At 44.2% G+C, this 25,919-nt stretch overlaps 1 protein-coding gene and 1 long non-coding RNA gene across 10 annotated transcripts; one reads left to right on the top strand and one right to left on the bottom strand.

The window, feature by feature from the left end:
- Positions 1 to 480: 480 nt before the first annotated feature.
- LHX9 (LIM homeobox 9) lies at positions 481 to 24,854 on the top strand. Of its 7 annotated transcripts, XM_037495877.2 has the most exons (8): positions 481 to 623; positions 1,416 to 1,520; positions 1,771 to 1,838; positions 7,155 to 7,273; positions 9,227 to 9,429; positions 10,580 to 10,935; positions 17,228 to 17,430; positions 18,592 to 21,487. In XM_037495877.2, the coding sequence occupies exons 3-8, from the start codon at positions 1,811 to 1,813 to the stop codon at positions 18,847 to 18,849; spliced, it is 1,167 nt and encodes a 388-aa protein (XP_037351774.1). In that variant the 5' UTR covers positions 481 to 623; positions 1,416 to 1,520; positions 1,771 to 1,810; the 3' UTR covers positions 18,850 to 21,487. The 7 variants fall into 7 exon arrangements, with proteins under 7 accessions (XP_037351774.1, XP_037351775.1, XP_037351776.1 ...); XM_037495878.2 differs by lacking the exon at positions 481 to 623 and having other exon boundaries at positions 1,411 to 1,520; XM_037495879.2 differs by lacking the exons at positions 481 to 623; positions 1,416 to 1,520 and having other exon boundaries at positions 1,744 to 1,838.
- LOC129144954 (uncharacterized) lies at positions 1,370 to 9,119 on the bottom strand. 3 transcript variants are annotated; one of them, XR_008549817.1, is made up of 4 exons: positions 8,435 to 9,119; positions 4,659 to 4,828; positions 3,051 to 3,208; positions 1,370 to 2,753 (listed from the first exon to the last, which is right to left on the bottom strand). It is a non-coding gene; the product is annotated as an uncharacterized LOC129144954 (long non-coding RNA). The 3 variants fall into 3 exon arrangements; XR_008549818.1 differs by lacking the exon at positions 8,435 to 9,119 and having other exon boundaries at positions 1,370 to 2,444; positions 2,582 to 2,753; positions 4,659 to 4,975; XR_008549816.1 differs by lacking the exon at positions 8,435 to 9,119 and having other exon boundaries at positions 4,659 to 4,975.
- Positions 24,855 to 25,919: the final 1,065 nt, after the last annotated feature.

The raw sequence follows: 25,919 nt of genomic DNA, 5'->3' as shown, positions 1-25,919 counted from the left end.
GGGGTCGGGGAGCTAAGAAGGTAAAGGTAAACTCGTGGGACTAGTTGCTTGCTGGGACTAGTCTGTGAAGCAGTGTTGGGGGAGAAAGAGGACTCTTGCCCCGGGTGCTCGGAACTTCATTCCGGGATTTGGGGTGGGACCAGAAAACCAAAGGGCTTCGATTCGCAGCTCCTGGTGGACCCTGACCACCTCTAAACTATGTGGCGGAGCCTGCGGGGCGGGTTCGAGGTGGGTCTATCGGTGACTGTCCCACGTGCCACCCAGCCCATGCTGTTTTTGCCCGTGGGTGCGCGGGCGCTCGCAGCCCCGCGCGCCGTCGGCCCACGAACCCGGGAGGAGACGCTATGATGGCACGAGGGGAGGGACAGGTGGGGAGGGCGGCATCATCACCCGGACTCGCACCCCGGAGCGGCCAATCTCGCTGCTTGCACCCACTTCCCCTTCAGCGCGGGAGCCTCTCAGTGAACCCTCGCCCCATCTCCAACAGTGTAGGGCACACTGGTGGGAAAGTGGGTAAATAATTGGCCAGAGGCCCAGTCTTCTGGTTCTCCCTCGGCTTCTCGGCGGCCTGCCTGCGCGCTGGACAGCTGGGGCGACACAGACCCTCGGGAACCTGAGACCAGGTAACGTGGCCCCCGCCTTGTCCCTTGGCTCTAAGTCTGTGTCTTGCTGTTTGAGTCTCCCAGGGGTTGAATTGGTTTTCTCCAAATAGCTTAACCGCTACCCCCCACCCCCAACCCCGCTTTTCTGGCTAGGGCCAGGAAGGGGAAAGGATCCCCCTCCTGCGCGCTGACCTCCGGAGCGCGCGGAGCCGGAGCGCACAGTGCACCTCCAAGCGCTGGGTCCCTGGCGCCCAGTCTGCGAGCGCCGAGAGTGAAGGAAGGACAGGTTGGGGAAGGCGGGGTATGGCTTGTTAGCAATCAATGGCTTAGCCCAGCTCCCCGCCAGAGCTACCGCCCATTCACCGTCTATGCAGGCACCAGCTGGCGGCAGCATCTTTAAGGTACGAGCTCCTGGAAGGCAAAGACCGGCTCGGGGGCGGGGAGCCCAGGGCGCGCCGCGGGACTCCAGCACTCCCGCTGTGCCCAAGCCTCAAGATGCTCTCGGCTTTATGAGATTCTGTTACGGCCGAGTCCTCCATTAACACCTCCTCTGATTATTGAGAGGTTGGAAGGGCTGAACGCAGCCTCAGAGCGTGTCTCCGGGCACCGGCCAGCATCGGTGCCCTCTGCCCACCACTCCTTCCTCCCTGCCCCTCCCTTTTGGAGGCATAAACAGAAAATAAAAGACAGGTGGAGGGAGCTGAAGGTCAGAGGTGAAGGATTTGGGTCAATTCCGAGAGAGAGAGAGAGAGAGAGAGAGAGAGAGAGAGAGAGAGAGAGAGATTTTCAAGGCTTATTTATTTGGATTAACAGAGAACCCCTTGGCGAAACCTGGGGACCGGTCCGCTCCTCTGGCTGCCGCCTCCGGTTCTCCGTTGCCCAGGACCGGGTTATTGAGGGGGGCATCTGAACCTCAAGGTAAGATCCCGATATGGATTTTCTTGTCCGAGTGGTTTTCTACCCCGGTAGTGTGGCCAGACGGCCGTGCGCACCAGGAGCGCCTCGGACACCTACCCGAGGCTGGCGCGGCGAGCATCCCTGGAAGCCACTGGGTAGCTGAGGTTGCGGCGGGGAGAGCGGTTCCGACACGCCCCACCGGGTGGTAGGAGGCGCTTGGGGCCCTCGGACCAAACAGCCAGCCGTGCTGAAGGAAGGCTTTCTCTTCCAGGACAGCCACCGGAAAGGCGTGATCACCTTTTGCTCTAAGAATGCTGAACGGCACCACTCTAGAGGCAGGTGAGTCCTATGCCAGCTCCCTTCCCATTTTTCTCTATCCTTTTTCTTGGGCCGGCGTGTTTTTCGTGTGTGTGTGTGTGTGTGTGTGTGCGCACCTTTATTGGGTGCGAAGGAAGAGGGGTGTGTGTTTGTCTTAGAAATTAAACCGCGCTTCGTCGGCTCTAAAACATAGTCTCGTTCAGTCTCCAGACAGGATTACTGATTTCTGCTTTTCCCCCCTTTTGCTGCTTCTTGAATGTCTCTGGCGCTCTACAGGGTGGGGGCGGTAGCGGAGGTCACGGTGACACAGAGCCAGTCTTCAGGGGCTTGAGGACGCGCTCGCGATCCTCCGCGGAGTTGCTGGGGGCGTTTCCCAACTGGAAGGGGTGGGGGCTGCCGAAAGACAACGTTTCTCGCCGCGTAGAGCTTAACTGGAAACTGGCTTCACCCAGTTTTTTTGTTCAATCCAAACCTCGCGCAGCCATTTCTTTGCGCGATCTCAGCGGACACAGTGCGGGACGCCTCCCCCTATTCCTGGGGCGACCGAGGGCCAACCACGCGGCAAATCTCGGGTAAAGGGGCTTCAGATTTCAGAAGCGCTGTGTTCTAGACTTGGCGGCCGCGGGGCTGGAAAAGAACCGCAGAAGGACCGAGGTTTGAAGGGAGCAAGAAGGCGGCGGGAAGCTTGGAGGGTGCGGAGGGTGTGCGTGGGCAAAGAGCGCGCTAAGGGCAGGGTGCTGGCGTGCCAGCTGCGCGGAGCAAACCTGGGCAAAGTGAGCAGCTGGGGCGCGCCGGCAGCTCTCTCTCTCCACGCAGTAGAGCTCCCGGGACCCCAGCTCCGCTCTGTCCATTTCCATCTGATCTTGAGCGAGGCCTTTCTGGTGGGATTGAATCAGAGAAGTGCCTGTGCAGCAGCGCCTGTCTGGCACTGTCAACCTTGGGGGTGGGGGAAGGTTTGCACTTAGAGATTCTCCATGTCCCCCGCCCCAGACTTCCCCTTCCCCCACCCCGGCCCCCAGACTTCCTCACCACGCGCTCAGCGGAGCATCCAGGGCTGGGTGGCCTGGTGCGGAGTGCCCGGTTCCCAGCTCCAGACAAAGCTGCCTTCCCACCACCCCACCTTAGGGTGTTCACAACCGTGCCAAAAGCAGGACACTGCTTAGGAGCTGCACCTTTCAGTCCAAAGGGGATCTTCAATTCCATAATAGGGGCTGATGGAAAGGTGACCGCTACCTTTTTTAAGGGATCTTGGCCTCCAAAATTCAGCTCAAAAGAGAAATTCAGTCTCCAGTTCTCTCAAGAGATGCAGGTTTGCTGGATTATCTTCCTTCCTGGAGCCTAAAGCTTCTGAGGTTCCCTAGTCATCCGTTCCCTTTACTCCATTTCTCCTCCTGTCCAGAGAGTTTGATGGGGTTGGAACCCAGGAACAAGGTGCCCAAGCTCATTGCCTCTCCTAGAGATTGCAGACCTGGAAACCTTCAATTCCAGCTCCTCTATCCCACTGGAGAACAGTCACCCACTTTCCTGTTAGCAGTAGCCAAATAGGTGGCTGGTGGAACAGAAAGAAAAAAGTGAATTGCGTGTGCCTAAGAATGAGGGAGGGCTGCACCTTGCCAGGGTTCTGTTCCATTGCTCCTTATAGTGTTGACTTCAGAGAGGATGACTGCAGGTCTTATTCCTGGTGGGTGGAGGGAGATAACCTTGGGCACCTGATCCACTGAGAAAGGCAACAGCTCAGCCCCAGGAACTGAACAAGCCAAGCAGGAGCTCTCCACCTTTTATGGAGCTCCAATGGGACTTTTTGCCCCAAGCAGGACCCCAGCCTATCCTCATGAGAGGGGAAGGAAGGCCAAGGCACAAAGATGCTCTCCTTATGGTGCTTAAAGTCCTTTGAGCATGATGGGTCCTGTTAAGGTAACTCCCAGGACTCCAAAAGACTAGAACACCTCAGGTCCCACACCCAATTCTTGGAGCAACCCACATCCCCATCTTCTCCTCTGAAAGGAACTGTGAGAGGGGACAGGGCTGGACAAATGGGGAGCAATTTCTGCAGAAATAACAAGGACCTCCAAACTCTATCAGCCCCCCTCCCCCGGCCAGCTTTAACTTTCTACAAACTTCCTGCTTTGGCTGAGAAGGAAGAATCCTTGCAGTTTGCTTCTTTATGGGAGGTAGCAAATCCCAGTTTATGCAGGAACTTATAACCTGAATTTTATAAGAAAGAGGACAAAGCTAGCATCCAAGCAGGTGCCCTGCTCTGCCAGTGCCTGATAGATGGCAACTAATAAGCGGGTTGGAACAGATGAATGAATGAAAGGCTGGGGGCGGTGGAGGGGGGCTGATAGAACTTCTGTGCTTGGCTTCCCTGGAGACTTCACAAAGTTCAAGCTTTTTCCTGGAGTTATTTGTTAAACTTTCTCTTCATGAATTCTCCAAAGTTTTATCTCTTGCAAGAAGGAAGTGGTGTGCTTGTGTTCTTTGTTGCCAAAATGAAGTAAGAACCAAACCCAATTCCAGACACCCCCCATATGCAAGGGGAGAAGAGTTTAGCCCAGAAACCAGACAAAACGGGTGACTGGATTGAGGGTACTTGTTTTCTTTTTCCCTGGGAGCTGCATGGGCTAACTGGGTGACGTTCTTCTGGAGACCACTCTTCTCCTCCTCGGGGTCTGAGTGGGTTTAGCCGCTGGCTGGTGGGAAGGCAATCTGCCCCTTTGTGAGAGGACTTGTTGTCTATGAAAGTTCTGCTGCCCCCACCCCCTCCTAGGGGCCCTTGGGTTGTGCACGTGGGTTTGAAAAGCTCATTGATTTCCATCCAAAGGGGCTAATTACATTACTTACAGTAAATAGCAGCCCTGCTGTCCGGTAGGGCTGCCAAAGTGAGGGGGAGGTCTCCAGCTTAGTTCACTTGATTGGCTTCATTTTTGTGTGAAATTGTGTTTTATGAGCTGTATTCTGGCACCCGGAGGATCGTAACAGCGTCCAGTCTGCAAATAACATTATTTTTGACCCTGAGAAAAGAGCAAAGGGAAGCAGTGGAATTTGGGGTTTCGTGGAAGAGGTGACTCCAGCGGCTTCGGAGGATGATGCTTGGTCCAGGAAGTCGGGCCGCGGCAGCAAGAGTAGTGCCCTCCCTTGTCTCTTCCTTCCTTCCTTCCTTCCTTCCTTCCTTCCTTCCTTCCTTCCTTCCTTCCTTCCTTCCTTCCTTCCTTCCTTCCTTCCTTCCTTCCTTCCTTCCTTCCTTCCTTCCTTCTTTTCCCTCTCTCCATCCCTCCTTGCCATCTTTCCTTCTTTCCTCCCTCCCTCGCCTCATTTTCTCCCCCCACCATCCTCCTTCTCTCTCTCCCTTCTTCCCTTCCCTCTTCCTTCTTTCCTTTCACCCTCTCTTTCTCTTCCTTCATCTTTGCAGGACTGGCCACGTTGCAAGTCAGGGGGAAGTGTGTCCGGCCCATGGGACTCCAGTGAAGGATTCAGGCCTCCTCAGGACATAAGCCCGCGGTGTCTGTAAAGCCCGTGGAGAGCGGTGGGCAATAGAGGCAGGCCCGAGGCAGGGAAGGAGCGGAGGGCTACCTCCTCTCTCTGGTTAAAGCTGGATTGGTTCCCGCCACGGCCCGGCCCGCTGTGCTTTGGGCCCCTACTGGGCTTCTGATGATTTGAATGAATCGACAATATTAGAGTATTGTGGACACTTTTTAATAGGGCCAAGGAGGGGCTGCCACTAACAGGAACAGAGGCAGAGAGAACAATCCCACCTCTTGTGAGGTGCTGGACTGCCATTCTGCTTGTCAGCTCTCACCTTCCCCCTCCTCCACAGCGAGGAGCCCCTTTCACATCCTCCGAAATGTGTGGTGCATCCTGTTTTACAAGTCCCCTGTCCTGCAAGGGCAGCATGAAGAGAGCACATACGTAGGGCAAGTAGCTAGTCACTAGGGAGAAGGGGTGCCAAGCTCCACGGGAGTCTCTGAGTTGCTGACCACATTGTCAAGTGTCAGCCCAGACACTAGAATTGCCAGTTTTCCTGCCTACCTGAACTGGGTAAACGAATACATAACCCTAGCTCACACTTCACTTGTCTACCTGAACCTCCAAGTCCTTGCTCTGTCCCTTACACTAATTTTTCAATGAAAATCTTTTTACTAAAAGTAAACTCTAGAAACCTGGGCTCTACATGCCCGCTTTCACTTCAGGGGATGCTACAGCCCCTGGAAGGTCATCCAGGAGTAGGTGACCCTCTGTTAATGAGTGAGTTGGGACAGGATGGATTGCAGACAGCTGCTTTGAAAAAGTGAGTTGAAGAAGAGATGGCAGGGAGAAGAGGAAGAATGATCTACATTTCAGTGAAGTGCATGCATTTTTTGTCCATTATTGACTTGTTTGTGGTGCTATTCCCATAGGGTAGGGATCAGAAATTGCACAAGAAGGAAACGCAGACTTGGAGCTGACATTCTGTACGTCATTAACTGGGGTCTGATCTTGAACTCGGACCAAATTGTTGGGCTCTCTGCCTCCTGCTCCGGGGCGGGGGACAATAAGGGCTCCTTTTCCCCTTTGAAACACGACTGCTGGGAACTCTTAGAAGTGTGTGTCTGTGTGTGTGTGTGTGCGCGCGTGCGTGTGTTTTTTGGGGAAGTAAATGCCTCCTCTTGCCTCCCCCTTCATTACCCCCCCCCTTTGTAATGTTTGTCCCCGCTTGCCCATCACCAGGGGGCTGAGAGGAGTATGACAGGTCTTTGTTGTCTGAATAAAAATCCGTGGCAGCTCCGGGGAGAGAACTCCTCCTACTAAATTATCAAAAATGGGCTGGCTTTAGTCTCTTAACAAATTGGACCCAGCTCCGGCAGGAGCAGTCCCCAACCCAACCTACAGGCACTGGGAACTTGCAAGCAGCCAGGGACCTCTGAAAATACCACTTCTTTTTCTTTCTTTGTGTTCAAAACTATTTTCTTTCTTCACCAGATTTTGTTTTCCTGCCCCCCGCTGCAGTTGTTTCCCATTAGTAACTCGATCTCTCAGAGCAGTGCGATTCGCCTTCTTCCTCTCCTTTCCCCTTCACCCGTGTTTGTTTTCTGCACATCTCCTTCGCGGAGCCGCTGGGCTTGTCCCCCCCTTCTTCTGTTTTCTTTTCCAAGCAGACCAAATTTCCAATCTGTCTGCGGCTTTCTTCTTCCCTTCTCCCTCTTGCTTTCTGTCCGCGAGCCTGTCGGCGCTTCCCCACCGCCTGGCGCTCTGCGCTCCCTCCTGCTCCTTCACTCGGATGAGCTGAAAACCCCGGGCGTGTGTATATGGAAATAGTGGGGTGCCGAGCAGAAGACAACTCGTGTCCTTTCCGCCCCCCAGCCATGCTCTTCCACGGGATCTCCGGAGGCCACATCCAAGGCATCATGGAGGAGATGGAGCGCAGATCCAAGACCGAGGCCCGCTTGGCCAAAGGCGCCCAGCTCAACGGCCGCGACGCGGTAAGGAGGGCCCCGCGGCGCCCGCGGTCCCCGGCGCCCGCGCGCGCCCCGCGCAGCCGAGCCGCTTCCCTGGCCGGCCGAGGGGCGATGGCGGGGCGTAAGCGCGTCCTCTCTGAACTGGCGGGTGGGTTTTCTCCAGGCTGCTTGTCTGCGGGACTGAAAAAAGGGCCTCCCTTCGGATTTGAGACGTCTACACTGTCGAGACCCGAAGCTCGCTCCCCATCGGAGAGCTGGGCGTGCCGGGGAGTGAGACGATGGGATGCCCGCGTCCGCAGTCCTCAACTCGCGCTCCGGTCCCCCTCGAATCCCGGGCGCCTCCCGGGCGAGGCGCAGAGGCCAGAGGGCCAGCTGGGCGCGGGCCTTGGGCAGACGGAGCGCTGCCAAGGAGCCCCAGACAAGCAGGAGCCCTGGCGGCACCCTCTGGGGTGCAGGACGGCACCTTTGCAGTGGACTGAACAGGCTGGGCCACTCGCGAGGTTCCGGACTCTCGGATCTAGGCACCCCTAAAATGAGCGTTTTTCGTGGCCTCTGGCAGTCTGGTTCGCCTCTCTAGCGAGACAATCCTGCGTTCAGCTCCCTAATAGAGCGGATGCAACGTGTAGCGGGAAATGGAATTAGAAACACACACACACACACACACACACACACAACCCAAAGGAGCGGGGCACGTAGCCCAAGAGGGAGGCAATTCTAACCTTTACCCGATATAAGCAGCGACCACTGTCACTATTATTCATAATACAAGTCACTTCTGCTTTATCAAGTCAATACTCTAGAGCTGCTCTTTCCCACTTATCAGCTGAAGAGGGAAAACTACAAAAGTCTCCGGAAATGATTTCAGCCCAACAGAACTGTGTATCCACCCGGGAGACTGCTCTGGGCGAGTCGGCGGTGTTTCGGGTGTTTCGGGTCCCGCCACGTCGTGGAGTTGGTGGGCGCTTCCACATTTGCAACATGATTTCAGGGTATGGGTGGGGGGAACTGGTCTGAGCAAAGGGCGAAACTTTCCTTTCCCTTTCCAGGCCCGCTAAAGTTTCGTGGAAGTACTGCAACACATTTTTGCTAGTCTTGAGGGAAAAGTCCAGAGATTAACTCGCCCCCCTCAGCACCCCCCTTTTGTGGCTATCCTATGTAAAAACAAAAAAAAATAGCATCCCAAACCTGAGTTTCTCGGCGGGACTGGGCTCTCTAAGGTGAGGTTTTTCCATCGTTGACCGCATCGGTAGGACGCAGGCGGGAACTTAGGCAACTGCGATTTTCAGGACAAAGATCTCCTGGGATATTGATGCCTGGGTCGGAGGGACGACCGTGCAGAGGAGACCAGACAGCGGACCCTCCCGGGGAACAAGCACTTTACATCCTTTGTGGGAGAAGGACCCATAACCCCGAAAATTAGAGGAAAACGAGATCTGCCAAGAATATTACGATCAAAGCAATGTCAACCAAACTATGAGCGCACACATTATCTTTCCCTTCCTTTCCATTACAGCGCTGCCTGGGAGATTTTAGTGAAACAGAAATGTAATATTGTTTGTTTAAGAAAACAATAGGGGTTCGTTCAAATCTCCTTTACGCTCCGAGTAACAGTTTCCGTTGTCTTATTTTGTGCGGTTAAAACCCACCATTTTTAGCTTGTAATTATTCGAGTTCGGGAACATTCAAAACTGTGGTTAATGCGCTCCTAGACCCTTTAAAAGGCGGCTCGAGATGGCTGGTCTTTTAAGTGAATAGTCCCGGGAGGACACGAACGCGGGGTTCAGGCAGACGCCGCGGAAAGGCAGCGAGCTGCGACGGGGACAGTTACAAAGGTCCCCCCGACGTTTGCCTTTGCACGTGGTCCAGGCCGTAGGTGCGCTGGGGGAACCGCTTGGGCTCGCGCGGCGCGGGGGAAACTTCGCTTTGTGCCGCCCCACCCGGCGCCCTCCTCAGCCGCGCGGTGTGTTTGCCTTGCAGGGAATGCCCCCGCTGAGCCCCGAGAAGCCCGCTCTGTGCGCCGGCTGCGGGGGCAAGATCTCGGACAGGTACTACCTGCTGGCCGTGGACAAACAGTGGCACCTGAGGTGCTTGAAGTGCTGCGAATGTAAGCTGGCCCTCGAGTCCGAGCTCACCTGCTTCGCCAAGGACGGTAGCATTTACTGCAAGGAGGATTATTACAGGTATTGCGCCCCTGACCCTTACGCACCGGTTTCACCTGGCGGGCCAACCAGCCCGACGTTTGCCTGGAGCCGAAGAGTCCCCTCTTTGTCCCCCTACCTTTCGCCCCTTGGGGGTTCAGTTGTCAGTCCCCAGACCAAGGAAGTCCACTGCAATCGCCTTCGAATTTCCATCGCCCCCAGACAGGCAGTGAAGAAGGGTGAGACGGACACCCCAGGTCTAGAGCTTATCAATGCAGATCACGCATAGGGGAGCGGAGGGGTGTGTGTGTGGGGTACAGTTCGCAGCTTATTTGAGGGAACCTGGGGAAATCCCGGAAGATGCAAACGTATGCGTCTCCGTCCTCTGAAACTAGAGCATTTTTTTTTTTCCGTTTACTACGAACTGGCAAGGTCCACGTCTTGCATCTTAACTGGCGGCCCCGGCGGCGGCAGCAACAAGGTGTTGGGTATTTCTCGAGGATGGCGGGGAAACCATGTAAATGACCATGGAGAGGAATAAGTGCCTTTGCCCAAACCCAAGCCACTCAATCCCGAGTTCCCTTTACCGCCCCTTAAATCCGTGCCCGCCAGACTGGTGAGTAAACTCAGCGGCAGGCGTGTTTATTGACTCTGCCGGGTTGTTTCTGGACTGGGAAACACACAACTTCGTGCAGATGCGCTAGCTCCCCTCTCAGCCCAGGAGAGAGAGGTGGCTAAAAAAGACTAAGCTTTTCTCTGCAGATTTGTCATTTTCCCGAGACTGTTTTAACGCTTTTACGCACACGCACACATCTATAAGTAATAATCCTCTCCCCGCCTACAGTTCTTAGACTGTTTGTAATCGATGAAACGTTTTTCCTTGGTATCGCAATTTAATATTCGTTCGATAGCACTGTGAACTAGTGCAGGCTTCTTTTTAATCTCCACTTTACAGAGAAGGAAAGTGAGGCTCAGTTACCCGATTCCTCTAATTTTAATGTAAGGATTTTTTGTCCTGGTTCAACAGCACAGTTCAATAAACAAATAAAATTAATGTCTAAGTGGGGCCGTGTCCTCTCCTCTTGGAGTCTCTCACCCCAAGTTGTCTGTCTTGGGGCACTGCTAACCAAGCTCCAGGAGTGGGAAATGCCTTTGCCTCAAACAGAGTCCTGACTAGTCTGTTTCCTTCTAGAAGGTTCTCTGTGCAGAGATGTGCCCGCTGCCACCTTGGCATCTCTGCCTCCGAGATGGTCATGCGCGCCCGAGACTCTGTCTACCACCTGAGCTGCTTCACCTGCTCCACCTGTAACAAGACCCTGACCACGGGCGACCATTTTGGCATGAAGGACAGCCTGGTGTACTGCCGCGCGCACTTCGAGACCCTCTTGCAAGGGGAGTATCCACCGCAGCTGAGTTACACTGAGCTGGCGGCCAAGAGCGGCGGCTTGGCCCTGCCTTACTTCAATGGCACTGGCACCGTGCAGAAGGGGCGGCCCCGGAAGCGAAAGAGCCCAGCGTTAGGAGTGGACATCGTCAACTACAACTCAGGTGGGCCCCTGCCACCAGTCCCCTCTCCAACAGCCCCAGCCTCCTGCCACTGGAGGGATTCCAAGGACGGCAACTCAACCCCAATCCCAAGACTCAGTTGGTAGAGGTTGCTTAACTTAACTTTACTTAACCAGCCTCTTCTCTCACTGCAACTTCCTTTCAGAGAGAGAGAGAGAGAGAGAGAGAGAGAGAGAGAGATGCAGAGGGGAAGGGAGAAAGGCATTTATTTAGGTTATGGCAAAAAGCACATTCATAACCAGGGGACTGTGGTGACTCCTCCAACAGGCAGAGCCAAATCCTTGTTGCCCATTAGTTAATGAGCCCATTAGTTTCTGGCTCCCAATTGGAACAAAATAGCCCCAGGGCAATTCCTGTGTGGAAGCCAAATTATAGATACTGGAGGAGGTTTTCCTAAATACTGACTTTTTTTTCAGAGCCCAACCTCAGTCTGTTTAGAGGGGGCAGAGGCTGTGGTCACCAGCCCAGAGTTAATCAGGAACACAGTTGGCAAGAGTGTTGAAACAACCAAATCCCTGATCTTGGTAAAAAGCAGCTGTAGGGGTGGGAACCACTCTCCACAGCTGAGCTGGCCTGCCCTTCCACAGGTCAGAGTACTCATGCAGCCAGCTCCATTTCTGTGTGATAGGCCCTTGGGACATTCAGGCCCCACACCCCCCAAAGAACATGGAGGTCAGGTCTGTAGGGGAGGCTTAGTGCTGTCTTTCTGGCTTCTCTTCTATGCTCCGCCAGGCTTCTCTCTTAATTAAAAACAAAATGCAGGCAACAGGCTAAGAGCACCATTTCTTCCTTGGTTGGGGGATAAACCCCTCATATATCAACCCGTCAATTCCTTAAGGTTGGTAGCTTGCCTCTTCCCCATCTCTGAGGTGAGGATGTTGGGGTCCAGGGGCCATCATGTAACAATGGACAGGATGGAAGCTCTTTCTGATTTCCATTCCCTAAGAAAAGTAATTCCAGAAAGTCCTAGGCTAATATTTTGGGGAGCCCAATGATTGATTCAACTGCTCTCACTTCCATGTCCTGGCATGGTTGAGCATCTCAGCAGGTAGGAAATTCAGGTCAGGGGAATCCATTCTGTCAGAAGGGGCTGCCTTGTAGCAACACGACTCCTAACCAAAGGTACCCTGATACCAGCCAAAGCATGGACATCCCAGAGCATGGATCTTGCTTGTCTATCTTTTGCAGTTGCAATGCCTTTTACAGAGCCTGATTGTTGCTCAATATGAAGGACAGATATCCAGCTAGATAAGTGATTTGCCCAAGGTTACACAGCCAGTAGAAATGAAGAATCCTATTCTGAGCACAGAGTTTTCAAGGGAAGTCACAAAAGATCAGCAAACTCTCTCCAGCCCACTCCGCAGCTCCCTTTTGGGGGTTCTCTGCCAATTTAACTGAAGAGGACAAATCTGTGCCAGGCAGGCACAGTGTTCCTAGGAGAGTGGGGCCGGCTGCACTTGTCCCTAAGGAACCCATGCCAGGGTGTCTAGACAAGGGAAAAGGGCCAGCTGGCTGCTCAAGACCCCACAAGGATTGAATTGTGTTAGGGTAGCAGGGCAGTCATGAGTTTGGCCAACCTCTGAGGGAGGGTCCTAGCCTCACCCTCGCCCCAGCTGCACGTCAGCAAATTCTTTGGTGAGGGACCACTTTGGCCATTTCTTGTACTTCCTCTCCTCTGATGTGTGGTCCCTGGGGCAGGACAGGCTGGGCACTAGTTGTTCTTTGTTAATAGAAAATGACATTGGAATTTTGAGCCAGTCATCAAGGCTCCAATGCCCTAATGAGAGAGAGACAGAGAGAGAGAGAGAGAGAGAGAGAGAGAGAGAGAGAGAGAGAGAGAGACTCTCACACATCACTAGCCAGTCTTTTGGAAAGAGGAATCCCTCAGGCTGGAGAAGTCTGCAAGAACAGAGGAGATTTCTAGCCAAATAGCAGCAAGCCTGAATTTTAGCTTTTTATTTGATTGAATTAGCTCAATTTGAATTTTCCTTGGATTTACTTTATGTTAGAAAGAGCAGAGGAACTTTACTTGTCTGAGGAGAACCGAAGAGTACAAATTTATTTGTTCAAAACAATGAAACTCTTCTTCCACTTAGGTATTTAGTTTGCAAATTAGTACCACTATAAGGTTATTGAGAAAGTGGCTGCTATCTTGCTCCTGAAAGAGTAAAACTTGCTGACGCCTCCTTGACCCTCAGGAGCATGCATACCACACCACTAATAGTTCTGAAATCTTTCAATTAACATCATCCCAACCTTTCTGAACTTTTCCAGAGATACCAGTAAATAGTATATATTTCTTTATCATCTGATGAAAACAATCTAGAGAAATTGGCTTAATGATGCCTGACCAGAAATCCATTCATCATTTAAAAAAATTTATGTATCTAATGTTGTTTGTTACAAAACTAGCAGAAGAAAAGCTTCAGCAAATTAAAAACATGTTAAATACATCTGATCCACAATTTTAGCTCACTAATTTTTTCTTTCTTTGGATCTTAGTTTGTCATCTCTTTTTAAATGTAACAGGCCTCAGAAGAATAACACTTATACAAAATAAATATAATTTATAGGTTGATTAATTTTCAAAAACATGCACAGAAAATATGTTTATGATTCAAAGGCTCTCAGCGAAGAAGTGAATCTTGGCAGTGATCAGTTAGTGCTTGATATAAGGAAAATAAATATGCTTTTATGAAATATTCCTAATTTGCTTTATACCTCCTTGTGCAGATATCAGGATGATATTTCAAAAAGAGAGGTGGAAAATTTATTTTGAATGCTGAATTGTAATAAAGCCCTCCAGGTGTGAGAAAATTTAGTCCAGGATAGGAAGGATAGGTAATTTGGTGTTAATAGAGAAACTGAATTTTTGACATTTCTGGAAATCTCCCTTCTGTAAATAATTCAAACTTCAAACTGGTTAAGCGGTTGAGCGCTGGGTTGCGAAGCTGCCCGCGGCCTCTGCGGCGCCGGTTCGATCCCCGGCTGCTCCCCGGCCACCGGAGGAGGATCCCACATGGTGAGCAGACCTCTCCTGTGCTCCCCTCAGCAGTGTACTAATTCTCTCACCCTTTCTGACTGTACCCAGTTCAAAACTTCATGCCTCTATAAGTGCTGGTTAGTTGTTAAATTAGCCTGGCACTGACCCCTAGTGGTCTCTCAGGGAGGTAACACACTTTCCCAACAAAATCATGTTGCATAGGCAACCATTTCCTAAGTGACTGGAAAAGAATATTTCGATTTTCTAGCTAACTTTCTAATGCCAGATGTATATCTATAAGTGGATGTTCGAGACAATTTTGAGAGGTCATCATTTCTTCTCATAATTCAGGGAGAAAAAACCCTATAGCTTTAGAGGTAGATGCTGGGGGAAACGCAGTCACTTGCAAGTTTACATAATGCATTTATAGTTAAACATAAGTAATTTAGCATAATTCATTGAGTTACCCTGTAAAAGAAATATATTGCTCTATTAAGTTGCATCATATAAGTGATAACACAGTCATAGGAAAGCCATATAACCTATCTCCTTATATACTGAACTGTATTCTCTGTGGAAACAAGTCTCATAAATGTTAATGTGTTAACAATCTCTCCTGAGTTTTTAATCAGCAATATGGACATAGAAATCATATTCATAAAAATGATTTTATCAAACCTTTCTATAATTACTTTTCATAATTTGCATTTAAAAAATGAATGATTATATAGTTAGGTTAGGGGTCCTAGTCATTTCTAAGAAATATAGCTGGGGAGAATGGCTAAGAGCATTATTTAAACACAAGTTGAGTTTTCTATCCCAAGTGTAATATTCAATTTGACATGCTGTTCAGGAAAAGTTACATATTACTCACAAATGAAATCTTATTTGAAGAAGCTTCTAGTGACTAAGGTGTGCCTCTTTGCCCATTTTGTTGTAGCTACATTTATAATGTAGCTGGCTACAAATTCTTGCTGTGAAATATAGCTCAGTTTACTGGAGAAAAGTACAATTTTATGGTAGGTCATAGAAGCTGTAACATCCATTTGAGGATATGAAAGTGCAGTTCTGTAGAATATTTGAACCTGGCATATCCCCACTGGACTGATAGAATATCAGGATATCCTATATAGGATAAAATGTAAAGTATATTTTCTCTGTTATCTGTGAGTATTTGATACCCTTTTTGGTGGGGTTTAAGAAGTGTATGTTAAAGATCTGAATATGTATACCTGACTTGGATTCCATTTGATTTTGCATCAATAGTAACATACTTTTATTGATAAACAAAGATGCAAAATCTTGATTGCATGCTTGTTGAGTTCTTGGTCCTGTGTTTAAGTTAGGGAACCCACAGGTGAATATACTATGGTCTTTTCCTTAATAAACTCATCTGCTCTTTTGCCACATATCCCCCCCTATGTATATATCTTATGGAAACCTATATATGCCTGTTCTTGTCACGTTATGAAGAATTTCTTGTTAAGTGGATTTTGTGGTGCTACTGACCTCTTGGTTGATGACTTTAAAGACTACAATATTCTTGTATATATACTTATATATACAAACATTGAAAATATTTTTAAAGTTATTCTAACTAGGGGCCTCCCTGGTGGCACAAGGAGTTAAGCGTCAGCACGATGAAGCAATCTGCAGCTATTGCAGCATGAGTTTGATCCCCGGCCAGGGAGGTGACCCGCATGGCACAGCAGACCTTTCCTGTCTCACCTGCTGCTCCCCTCAGCAGTGTATTTCATCAGTCTGCCTGTTCTGCTCCCCACTCTGTCTCTGGTGAATCCTCTCACAACACCCCCACCCTGTACCTCTGGCCTGTACCCCAGTTCTTGTATTCATAAATAAAATAAGTTAAAAAAGTTTATTCTAACTAGAGCATAACAAGCAAATCAATTTTTATCAAGCAAAATGGAAGAGCAAATATTAAGAGATACTTCACTTTCTTCAAGATTTGATTTTCTTCCCTCCTCACCCTCAGTGATATGATCAGATGATTTTAGAGATTTTATTATAATAGAGGATAATCAGATCTGCATATACATAAGATAAAATATATACATCAGATAAAAATAAGGTTTGAGGAAAAATTTCCATGCCCTTTAAGGTATGAAGTTGACTGAGTCAGTAAATATTTAGCAAACTATTTTCATTTTGTAATCATATTTCCTAAGCAGAGTCAGTAGGTTATTGGAAATGACCTTTTAAATGTTTAACTTTACATCCTGGGGATAATGACATTCAGACTGATTTCAAAGGCTGAGTTATTTGGCCCTCAGTGCTGAGAAGGGCTCTGCAAGGGGAGAGACGATGCCACTGTCTCTCTGCCAAGCCAACCATGGGCACAGCTCAAATCCCAGTCACACACACCCAGAGCAAAAGGGCCAAGATCTGAGCCTAGAAATATGCACCATTTGTGTCTCTGAACTGTGAGCTGTGGGGAGTGCTTCAGGCATGAACCAAGTGAAGAGATATGTGGACTCATTTTCTTTCAGAAATATTTATTAAAATAACTCCAAGGGAAAACTGTTTTCTTCTTGGTATAGCCCTGTGCTAACCAGATATCACTAAAAGTCCTCAAAAAAAATCATTCTTATGATTACTTACAAAATCTACAATTTTTTATTTTGTGACTTCTCTTTATCCAGCCTCCTTTTAATTTTTTCCTGATTGAGAATACCAGGAATATCAGAAAAAGCTAAAATATTGGAATGGACACAATTCTTCTTTAGTAGTGGGGTCTCAGAAATTTGCATATTTGAAGGAACTGAAATGACTAGTTCACTGTATCCCCTGTGACAAAAAAACAACAGTATTTTCAGATATATTTGGAGAATGTCTCATTCCTCAAATAGGACAAAATGTGGAATCTCTAAGAACGCTCTCTCTCCCATTCTGTGTTTGTGCGTGTGTGGCGGCAGTGTGCTGATATCCACAAATATATCAGAAAAGGATTTTTAGTTTTCACTCTTGGAAGTTTCTCTCACTCCCACAACTTACAGCTTATTAATTTTCCCAAGTTTTTTCAGCAACAGCTAAGCAAAAGAGATTTATCTAATGTTTTTCTATTACATAACTCCAGTTATGTCCACATTAACAGACTAGTTGGGCTGACTTTGGCAATTAACCTCTTTCTTTTGTCTAGACATTGCTCATAATTGGGTCGACAGCCTTTTCCACTGTGGCTTTATTATCACAGCATTATCATACAGCTGCCGTCATGTCAGCTCATGCAAGAGCTTCCATTGAGCACTTCTCTCTTCACTGTTACTGCAACAGGTTGTAACGAGAATGAGGCTGACCACTTGGACCGGGATCAGCAGCCTTACCCACCCTCGCAGAAGACCAAGCGCATGCGCACCTCCTTCAAGCACCACCAGCTCCGGACCATGAAATCCTACTTTGCCATCAACCACAACCCAGATGCCAAGGATCTCAAACAGCTTGCTCAGAAAACAGGTCTGACCAAAAGAGTTTTGCAGGTAAGAAACTCCCCCTTGTCAGTAAAAATAGTTTTCTTCCCTGTTGAGAATGATACAGATATTTCCTGTACTGTGTCTCATTAGTTTACCTTAGTCATCTCCCTAGAGGGTATTGAGATTTTTGCAGGGGCTTCCCAGAGGGTGCCCCACAAAAGATCCAGGGTCTTTTAAAATGCAGCCACGTTCTCCCTACGGATAGAAAGATGGGTCCACCAGAGCCAGGATAGTTTGCCTCACTGCTCTGCAAAAGCAGGTGATGTTATTTGCACAAGCTGTGGCTATAGAGCTGTCCATTTTGTTAGGTTCAGTGCATGTACTTGTGCTGTCACTTTATTCAGCAAACTCTTGTCAACTTCATTCACATGTTATAACCTTCTCAACTCAGGTAGACCCTTTTTTCAATTTCTAAAATGTGCAAGTATGGTTAGTGTCTAAGTAGCCAATTGGAGTGTCTATTTTCCCATGTTAACAAACCATACTTAGAAACTAAAATACTGGGAGTTAGCGCTGCTATACAACCATTTCCCTAAACTCATCACGAGAAAATACAATTCACGAAATTACAGCAGGTTCCTGTGAGTCACCTGCGATTCTCTTCTACTTCTCAGCAACAAATAGCAAGGCATTTTAAATTCCTCCTACTAGATTCTGGCTGCTGAGGGTCTGTAGCACTACTGAAGTTTTCCTGACAGAGTAAGAATTTTTACCGTGTGCTAGATGTTCATTTCATATGAGTGATTCATACTTTGCAAACTTTCCATGACCCTGCCTCTCTTCCTTCTCAAAAGACAACAACGAGGGAGGAATGAGGTTGTATTTCTCCCCCTTTATGTCTGTGCCTTCATTTCATGGTATCTCCACTTAAGCACCCATTGTCCCAAGTGACACTTCTTATTGCTGGGAGGGAATATGCACAGTCAAGAGATTCTAGTACTACTTGAATGACAATGTTTTAAAAGAAAGCCAAAAAGAAAAAAAAAAAAAAAAAGAAAAAAAAAAAAAAAAGGAAAAGAAAGGGGCCCTTCCCCCAAGAAAAACAAAAATAGATATTTAAAAAGAGCAACATATACCCCCCAAAAACAGAAAGGAAAAAGGAAAAAAAAAAGGAAAGAAGTATAAAAACAAACATCGGTAAAGAAATCAATTGGGATTGGTTTGCAGGTTTGGTTCCAAAACGCCCGAGCCAAATTCAGAAGGAACCTTTTGCGGCAGGAGAATGGGGGTGTTGATAAAGCTGATGGCACGTCGCTTCCGGCCCCGCCCTCAGCAGACAGCGGCGCTCTCACTCCACCCGGCACTGCGACCACTTTAACAGACCTGACCAATCCCACTATCACTGTAGTGACATCCGTGACCTCTAACATGGACAGCCACGAATCCGGAAGCCCCTCACAAACTACCTTAACGAACCTTTTCTAACATTGGTTTTCTTTTTTGAATTCTTCCTCTTCTTTTTATTATTATTCTAATTATTATTATTTTATTATTTACAAGAAATTTTTTTTTTCCTAACCCACACGATATTTGGGAAATAAAAACAACAGCTTGGTGTGTAGCATCTGCAGCCACTTGGCAAATGAGTTTACAGTATTGTCTCCTTTACGAAGTGTATTTTTTTTTTGTCTACAAAGTGTATTTGGATTTTTAAAAATTAATTAGATCTTTCAGTTGGTAAGGGGAGCTTTTGAATCATTCTAATAAGTGCCTCTTAAAATTGTATGTTACTTATTTCCAGAATCTCGGAGGAAAAAAAAAAAGAGTGGTATTATGATTGGCAAATAATTCCAGTTAAATGATTAGGTTAATAAACAATCAGATAACTAATGAAAGTTATTTTTTAAAAATTTTGCAATTGTATGTGTGCTTATGGAACTTTGAAAACTTCGTAGTTTTTTATTTTAAAACTGAGAAAATGTTTTATTTCTATTTCTTACAAATGAGGAATATGATTAAACAAAAGCATCCACAATAACAAAAAGCATTAATAATTCCATATATTATAGACTATGGGAAAATTTTTTCAAGAAATATGTCTTCCTTTAGTCATGTACAACTCAAGACACATATTTAGTTGTTGACTTTTCAATGTTTGAAAAATACTGAAACTCCCTGTGTATTCATGAAACTTTCAGATATAATTTGAAAATCTATAATTTCAACATTCTAAACCTAAAAATGATAACTGTGAAACCATTCTTTCTAAATTATCTTTCCTGGGGAAAATGGAAATAAGCAAAATATAATTTTTTAAGAAGTCAAAAATCAGTATAATTGAATTGGTAAGTCTAGTAATTAGCTTCAGCTGTACCATGATATTGTATCTGACATTCTTTATGAGTAATATTAAAAAAGAACTTAAAAGACTAATACCAACAATGAGAATTCTTTGGTTTTGAGTTGCTTTTTTTTTTAACTTTGGCACAGGTTGAAAATATCTGTCAGAAAAAAATGTTTCTGATATTAGAGATTTGAAGTGATTAGTCTTAAAGTAGATAAACTCAGAAGCCTCGTGGATGCTGATCTAAATATATTTCCTAGTTTACAGTAGCATTTTTTTTTCTTTTAACTTAAGCTAAAATCTTAATGGTCTGGGCAGTGGTGAATGTTCATCTATATGCTTCTGTTGTAGTTAAATACCAATTAGATTGTGGATTTCCTAAAAAAAAATAAAAATAAAAAAGTCAAGATATATGTCTTGCTTTAGTGGATTGTTAAGAATAACTTTGCACATATTCTCCACTTTTTGGACCCCTTAAATCTCCTCTGGCGGTCAAAGTGGCTATTTAATAGAACTTAAGGTGTCCTTCTGGCTGTATAAATGTGTGGTTACATATTGACAGTTCACTGCCCACATTAAAGTGCATTATTGTAACTTTTGCTCAGGGTCTTTAGAAAATTAGCACAGAAAGTAGCTTATTTTTTAAAAAAAAAGATGATGGAAGATAAGTTAACACTGTAACAGAAGAAAGGTGTGATTGCCATTATATATTTAGCAAGTGTGGTTATCATCTTATATGGAGCTTAAATCTTGACTTTTCATATTTCTATTACATTTTGGGCATTTACCACTAACCAGACCAAACAACCTTGGTAAGGCTGAGATCTTATTAATACACTTTTACAGGTAAAATATTGATACTTATAAATTTTGTTCTTTGACAGAACAATATATGGTACTATAGATCTACTTTATTAAGTAGACTACTTATAACTCAGTTCTCCTATGTGCCTTATGATATAACTTGGAAGTAAGTTTGTGAAAATCAGGATATATGTGTTGTTTGTTAAATTAACTGTTTTAAACCCTTTTGACACCTCACTAGTTTTGTACTGTTTTACCTCTTATTTCTGAAACTCTTTTTATGGTGTATCCTGTTAGAGGGGACAAACATGTCATAGAAAGCAGTTGTGCACTCTTTCAAATATAGTTGATAAATTCAATAATCTTATATATTGAGCTTCGTGTTTATAGTACAGTAAGTGGTCTAGAAAAATTGTCCATGTTTCTTTGTTTATTGATAAATGCATTGTATAGAAACTATCTCCCCTAAATATTTATGGACCAAACAATTGTGATATATCCTATTAAATTTTGTGTGAATAAACCATTTTGAATCTAAGGAGTTTTATTTCCAATCAGTTTTATTTAAGGTTTGACGGCACTAGTGTATTTCCTATATATATATGTGAAAGTGATTAAAATGGTAATACAGAGTTTAAAAAATATTCAAACATACAAATAGCTTTTAGATTTCCAAACTTCTGATTCATTTTAAATGTCCACACCATGGCATACGCAATGTAATTCAACTTAGAATTACCTTTAAATATTGCTCATAATAAAAGTAATGCCCCACCGATTTGACTCAATCCAGTTTTTAGAATTAAAAAGAGATAATTAGCCAATAAAGTAATTGCATGAAAAGAAACCTTAAATATGATTAAGATTTAATATTAGGTCTATTGAGCACAAATGGATATTTGTAAATCTAAATAGAAATTGCAGACCCCTAAAAGCCAAGTTGCTCTGTAGTTAATAAATTGTCACTATGATTTTTTTCAGGGAGAACAAATCTTGGGGCATTACAGCCAAACATCCCGACGTTTGAAAATTCCCTAAAGTATTAAAGGAAGGGGAAAAGTTTGATCGGAAATCCACTGCAGTGAAGACAAAGACAATATTAGGTTATGATAATCACACATTTAAAAATCTATTGAGCCAAAAAAAAAAAAAAAACCAGAGAGAGAGAGAGAGAGAGAGAGAGAGAGAGAGAGAGAGAGAGAAACTTAAATGTCATTTACTGAATGTCAACCAAACTTCTGTTCTTTATGGTGTCTAATGCAAATGAAGGCTTAAAAGTATGTGCTTTAAAACGAAATTAGATAAACCGTGTATAAACCAGAGCAACCTGGCAGTAATATGCCCACCCCATATTTGAAGAAAATTTACTGACAAAAAGAATTCCACACATTTGTCAAGCACAGTAGTTGTAAAATAAAGGTCCAAAAACATTCATTTCACCTGCTTGCTAATGTGTATTAGTCCTATCTGTTAATGGCATTTTCCAATTGTAAATTCAAAGAAAAACTATCACTCATTTAAGAGTATAGGGAACAAAACCCAGTAATTTTAGTATTATTGTTTATTACTTCCTTTTTAAACAGAAATCTCTGCATGCACTTTTACATCTGTCACTTCTAGTGTACACCTCTGTATGATGAATTCTCTTTGCTGTTTCTTGTATGATAAATAGCTTTCATTAATAAACATTTTATTTGATGCAAATATAGTTAAATTTATGTTAAACACACACTGTTGAAATTAATTTTTAACACTGTCTTAAGAGGCAGCACAATGCATTTCCAACTTGTTATACCTAGGAAAAAATCAAACAACATAATCAGGTTAAATACTGGTAGTGTAGGTTAAAATTGCTTACTTGGCTTTTAACATTTTATGACTTTTTGTTTGTTGTATTCAATTGACACATATATTAGAAATGAGAAAACAAAATCCAAATTACACAAAAACAAACCTCAAAATACACTATCATGCAAAATCTCAGCAACTTTTTTAGATTAGGGTAAAATTTCTAGGTCCTCTGTAAGTTTACATGTTTGCTATGCAATGAGCAAATTCCTGAAGTATACACATATTTTCTGAACTATGAAAAGAGCCAGTCTTTGCATAGTTCAACTTACATATGATATTACAAAAAGGAGCAAGTGGAAAGTAAAGCTATTATTTAGGGATGAGATTTTTTAATTGATAAAAGGGATATTTGAAGAAATTTTTTAACTATTCCTATTTAGCTGTATTTCCAAAGCATATGTTAAGCAAATTAACATATAACTTTCCAGAAAACTTTTCATTATGATGAAATTTTTATTATATACAAATGAACCCTATGTAAATGATGTAACTTTTTTGAATGACAGACATTAAATATTTCACTTACATGTATTCTCAGAATTCTGAATGTTTTCTTAAATGCTTTCACTTCCTGAATGCTAAAAAAGAAAAAAAAAATTAAAGAGAGCAACTTACTAATAAAAAATAAGCAATGCACCATGACAAGCAGGCTATTTTGAGTCATCATGGAACATGTTGGTTTTGTCAGTAACCTGAATGTTTGTGCCTCATTGAAACCTCATCCATGGCTAGAGCAATTCAAATAGATTTTCCAATACATTTCCAGTCAGTTTATTCAAATCTTTGTCCTACAGCTTTGCCTTCTTTCCCTGTCTGTCACCTATGGCAGTTTCATTTAGAAATATTTTGGAACCTCGCCTGGTTTTACAGACCTTTAAATATTTGTCTGGTATGTGAAATGCGGGAAGCAACCAAGGAGGAAAAGAACATAACTGAAATTAGACATCTGAAAAAAATAATACAAATTTGAAACAGGCACATTTTTTAAAAGTAAAAGAAAGGAGTACTAATTATGTGAGTAGGAAGAGAAAAAACCCTGTGATGGAGAGCTGGAAGGTCTGTAATTCTTTCCTGTGATATACTGCAGCCTTTGCTCCCAGGCAATGGCATACTAACAGTTGGGTGTGGAAAAGAAGGAGCAGGGCACTACATTTTCATAGGTTCTACCTCCCAGATGCCCGGGTTAGTCAAACTTCTAGCAAAATGATCTTGGGCAAAAAATGCTTTACTGAATGTTAGCATCCGTCAGCATTGGTTGGGTAATCACCTTAATGCTGACTACAGACTGGATAGGATTTTTTAAACCTCAAATAATGATAAAATTCCATGATAGAGGACCCAAAGCTAACACTTTTAAAACCTTGGTGATTTTTTATCACCTAAAAAGTAGATAGCGTTATTAAACAAAACTGCAGGAGAATCTACTGTACACTCTTTTACAATAACTTTTCACTGGAGTCAAAACATTTTGTGATATCGATAGATTATCCTCCCTTTCTGTTGCAGTGTGCCTGCAGGGGGTATCATGGTGGAAAGTGCTAGAAGTGGGAATTTCTTGAATGGAATTTGGAGTCACTCACTCTAGGCTCAAAAATACTAGTGATAACACCATTGTTATACAAATAAATATAGCACCTAATTTTGTATGGACTTTTGCTATTTAATTTTCACTGTGCTATAAACAAAAGTAGCTTCATTTGCAGAGAGTTTGCGTATTCTTGACGTGATTCGATCTTTTACATGATGGTCTCTAGTTACCAAGTTAGTCCAAATTGGAGAAATGACTTTTTTTTTTTTTTAAACAATACAGACAAAAAAAACCTGGGTTGGCATTTTTAGATCTACTCTTTATTTTTAGTCATTGGGAACTGACTCTAAATATTCAAACAAAGAAAAAAAACCTCTGATGTAAAGTCACAGACCTTTGCTTTACAACCAATGTTAAAAATAAGAGACTGTTTTCTTTATGGTGTGCTGTTGATTTGGAACCGTTGTACTAATACCTACTCAGATCTTACAAATTTTTTCCAGAATAATATTTCTGTTTATCCTATTTTCAAAATAAATCCTAAGCTACTATATTACTTTATATGCCCTCTGGAAAGATTTCCATATCATTTTACCTGTTTCCATAACAAAAGTTCAGAAGTGTGCATGGTACATAAGCATAAGTCTATGAATGTGATGTGAACAGCAATATAATCACCACAACTAAATTTCTTTTTAAATAGATATTTTTTACCTAATGCAACCCCCGCTGCCAAGATTTCTTTGTGAATATTAATAGTAACCCCTCCCTTATCATGCATCTTGCCAACAAGTTTTTCTTCCCTTGGATTATTAATATTTGCTTCTTTGCACTACATATTTCTCATGCTGAAATGACATAAAGCAGGCAGGAAGAAAGATCCAGGTATTAGCCATATGTAGAAAGTTCCTGGTGTGTATTTCTGTGTAATTTTCCTTCACATGTTAGAATTGTCAGGAACAATTTTTTCCCTTTGGAACTTTATGTTTACACCTTGCATGATCTTATAAATTAATCTGAACAGTAACTGGATACCTTTTATGGTTATTTGGAAATAAAATTTGCTACAGATAAGATGCTCTAGTCTCTGTTGCCTCATATTATGCATGAATATATTAATTTTTCTGTTCTTTTCCATTGAACCAGAAAATATTAACCTCAAAGGATAGTTAAATTGTTATTTATGACAAATATACAAAGATGAAGAAATTCAAAGGTGAGATTGCCTTTACTTCATCATTTGCATTCTGCTGCTTTTCCTTTTCCAAAGCAGCAAAAATCATGAAGGGCTCTTGGATTTAACTTTGACATTCAAGGGTTTGACAGCTTGCATCACTTAAAGTTGTATTTATTATTCAGTAAACTTTAATTCTATAGGATAAATGCCCTTTATGAAATGTGATTTTTGAAAAGCATAAAGGAATTTCACCATTTTGAGCAACTCAAGCTGCTGGCATTCTACAGTGGTTTTCTTTTCTTTTTTTTTTTGCGGAAGAAAAATACAATGGAAAATTATTTTAAATATAATAAATTTGGAGCATTTTACAAGATTGACCTAGATGTTCAACAGGAATTTTAAAAATCTATAAAAATCTCTAAAATGTTACGACTTAGATAATAAAATGATAGTAATTTTCTCTGATATAAATGCAGTTACATAGTTACTTTTTTATTTTCAGTGCAGATCTGAGATATTCTCCTAGATATTTAAATGTTTATCTTTCCAGAGTTCTAATATAGTTCTTTATTCAGTTTTCTTCTTAAGTATCACAAGCCATTATGTGTGTTTGTGTGTTATATTTGTTTCAGACATGCATGAAAAAACATTTTTAAGTAAAAAGGTTCCTCTCTTTTAACCCATTCTTTTTAACCCATTCACTAAAAGTGAAAGAAAAAGGCAAAAAAGGGCCATCGTCCTTCAGTTGGAGATACTGTAACAAGCCTGCTGTCCATTTTCCCCACAGGAAGCTGACATCCCTCCTACCACCAACCAGTCCTCTTTCTGGATTCTTTTAGGTTACTGTCTTC

The sequence above is a fragment of the Talpa occidentalis genome, unplaced genomic scaffold, assembly GCF_014898055.3.
Source record: "Talpa occidentalis isolate TD23 unplaced genomic scaffold, MPIMG_talOcc4v2.1 talOcc4.8, whole genome shotgun sequence".
Lineage (NCBI taxonomy): Eukaryota > Metazoa > Chordata > Mammalia > Eulipotyphla > Talpidae > Talpa > Talpa occidentalis.
Note: the sequence above shows the minus strand (reverse complement) of the source record. Positions and strands in the feature narration are given on the sequence as shown.

What these genes read in the sequence shown, in the direction of transcription:
- LHX9 (XM_037495875.2), top strand. Translation starts at nt 7,100, where the DNA reads ATGGAAATAGTGGGGTGCCGAGCAGAAGACAACTCGTGTCCTTTCCGC. An exon ending in TGCAAGGAGGATTATTACAG is followed by an intron (nt 9,430 to 10,579) that starts GTATTGCGCCCC and finishes GTTTCCTTCTAG; the next exon opens with AAGGTTCTCTGTGCAGAGAT. An exon ending in TGACCAAAAGAGTTTTGCAG is followed by an intron (nt 17,431 to 18,591) that starts GTAAGAAACTCC and finishes ATTGGTTTGCAG; the next exon opens with GTTTGGTTCCAAAACGCCCG.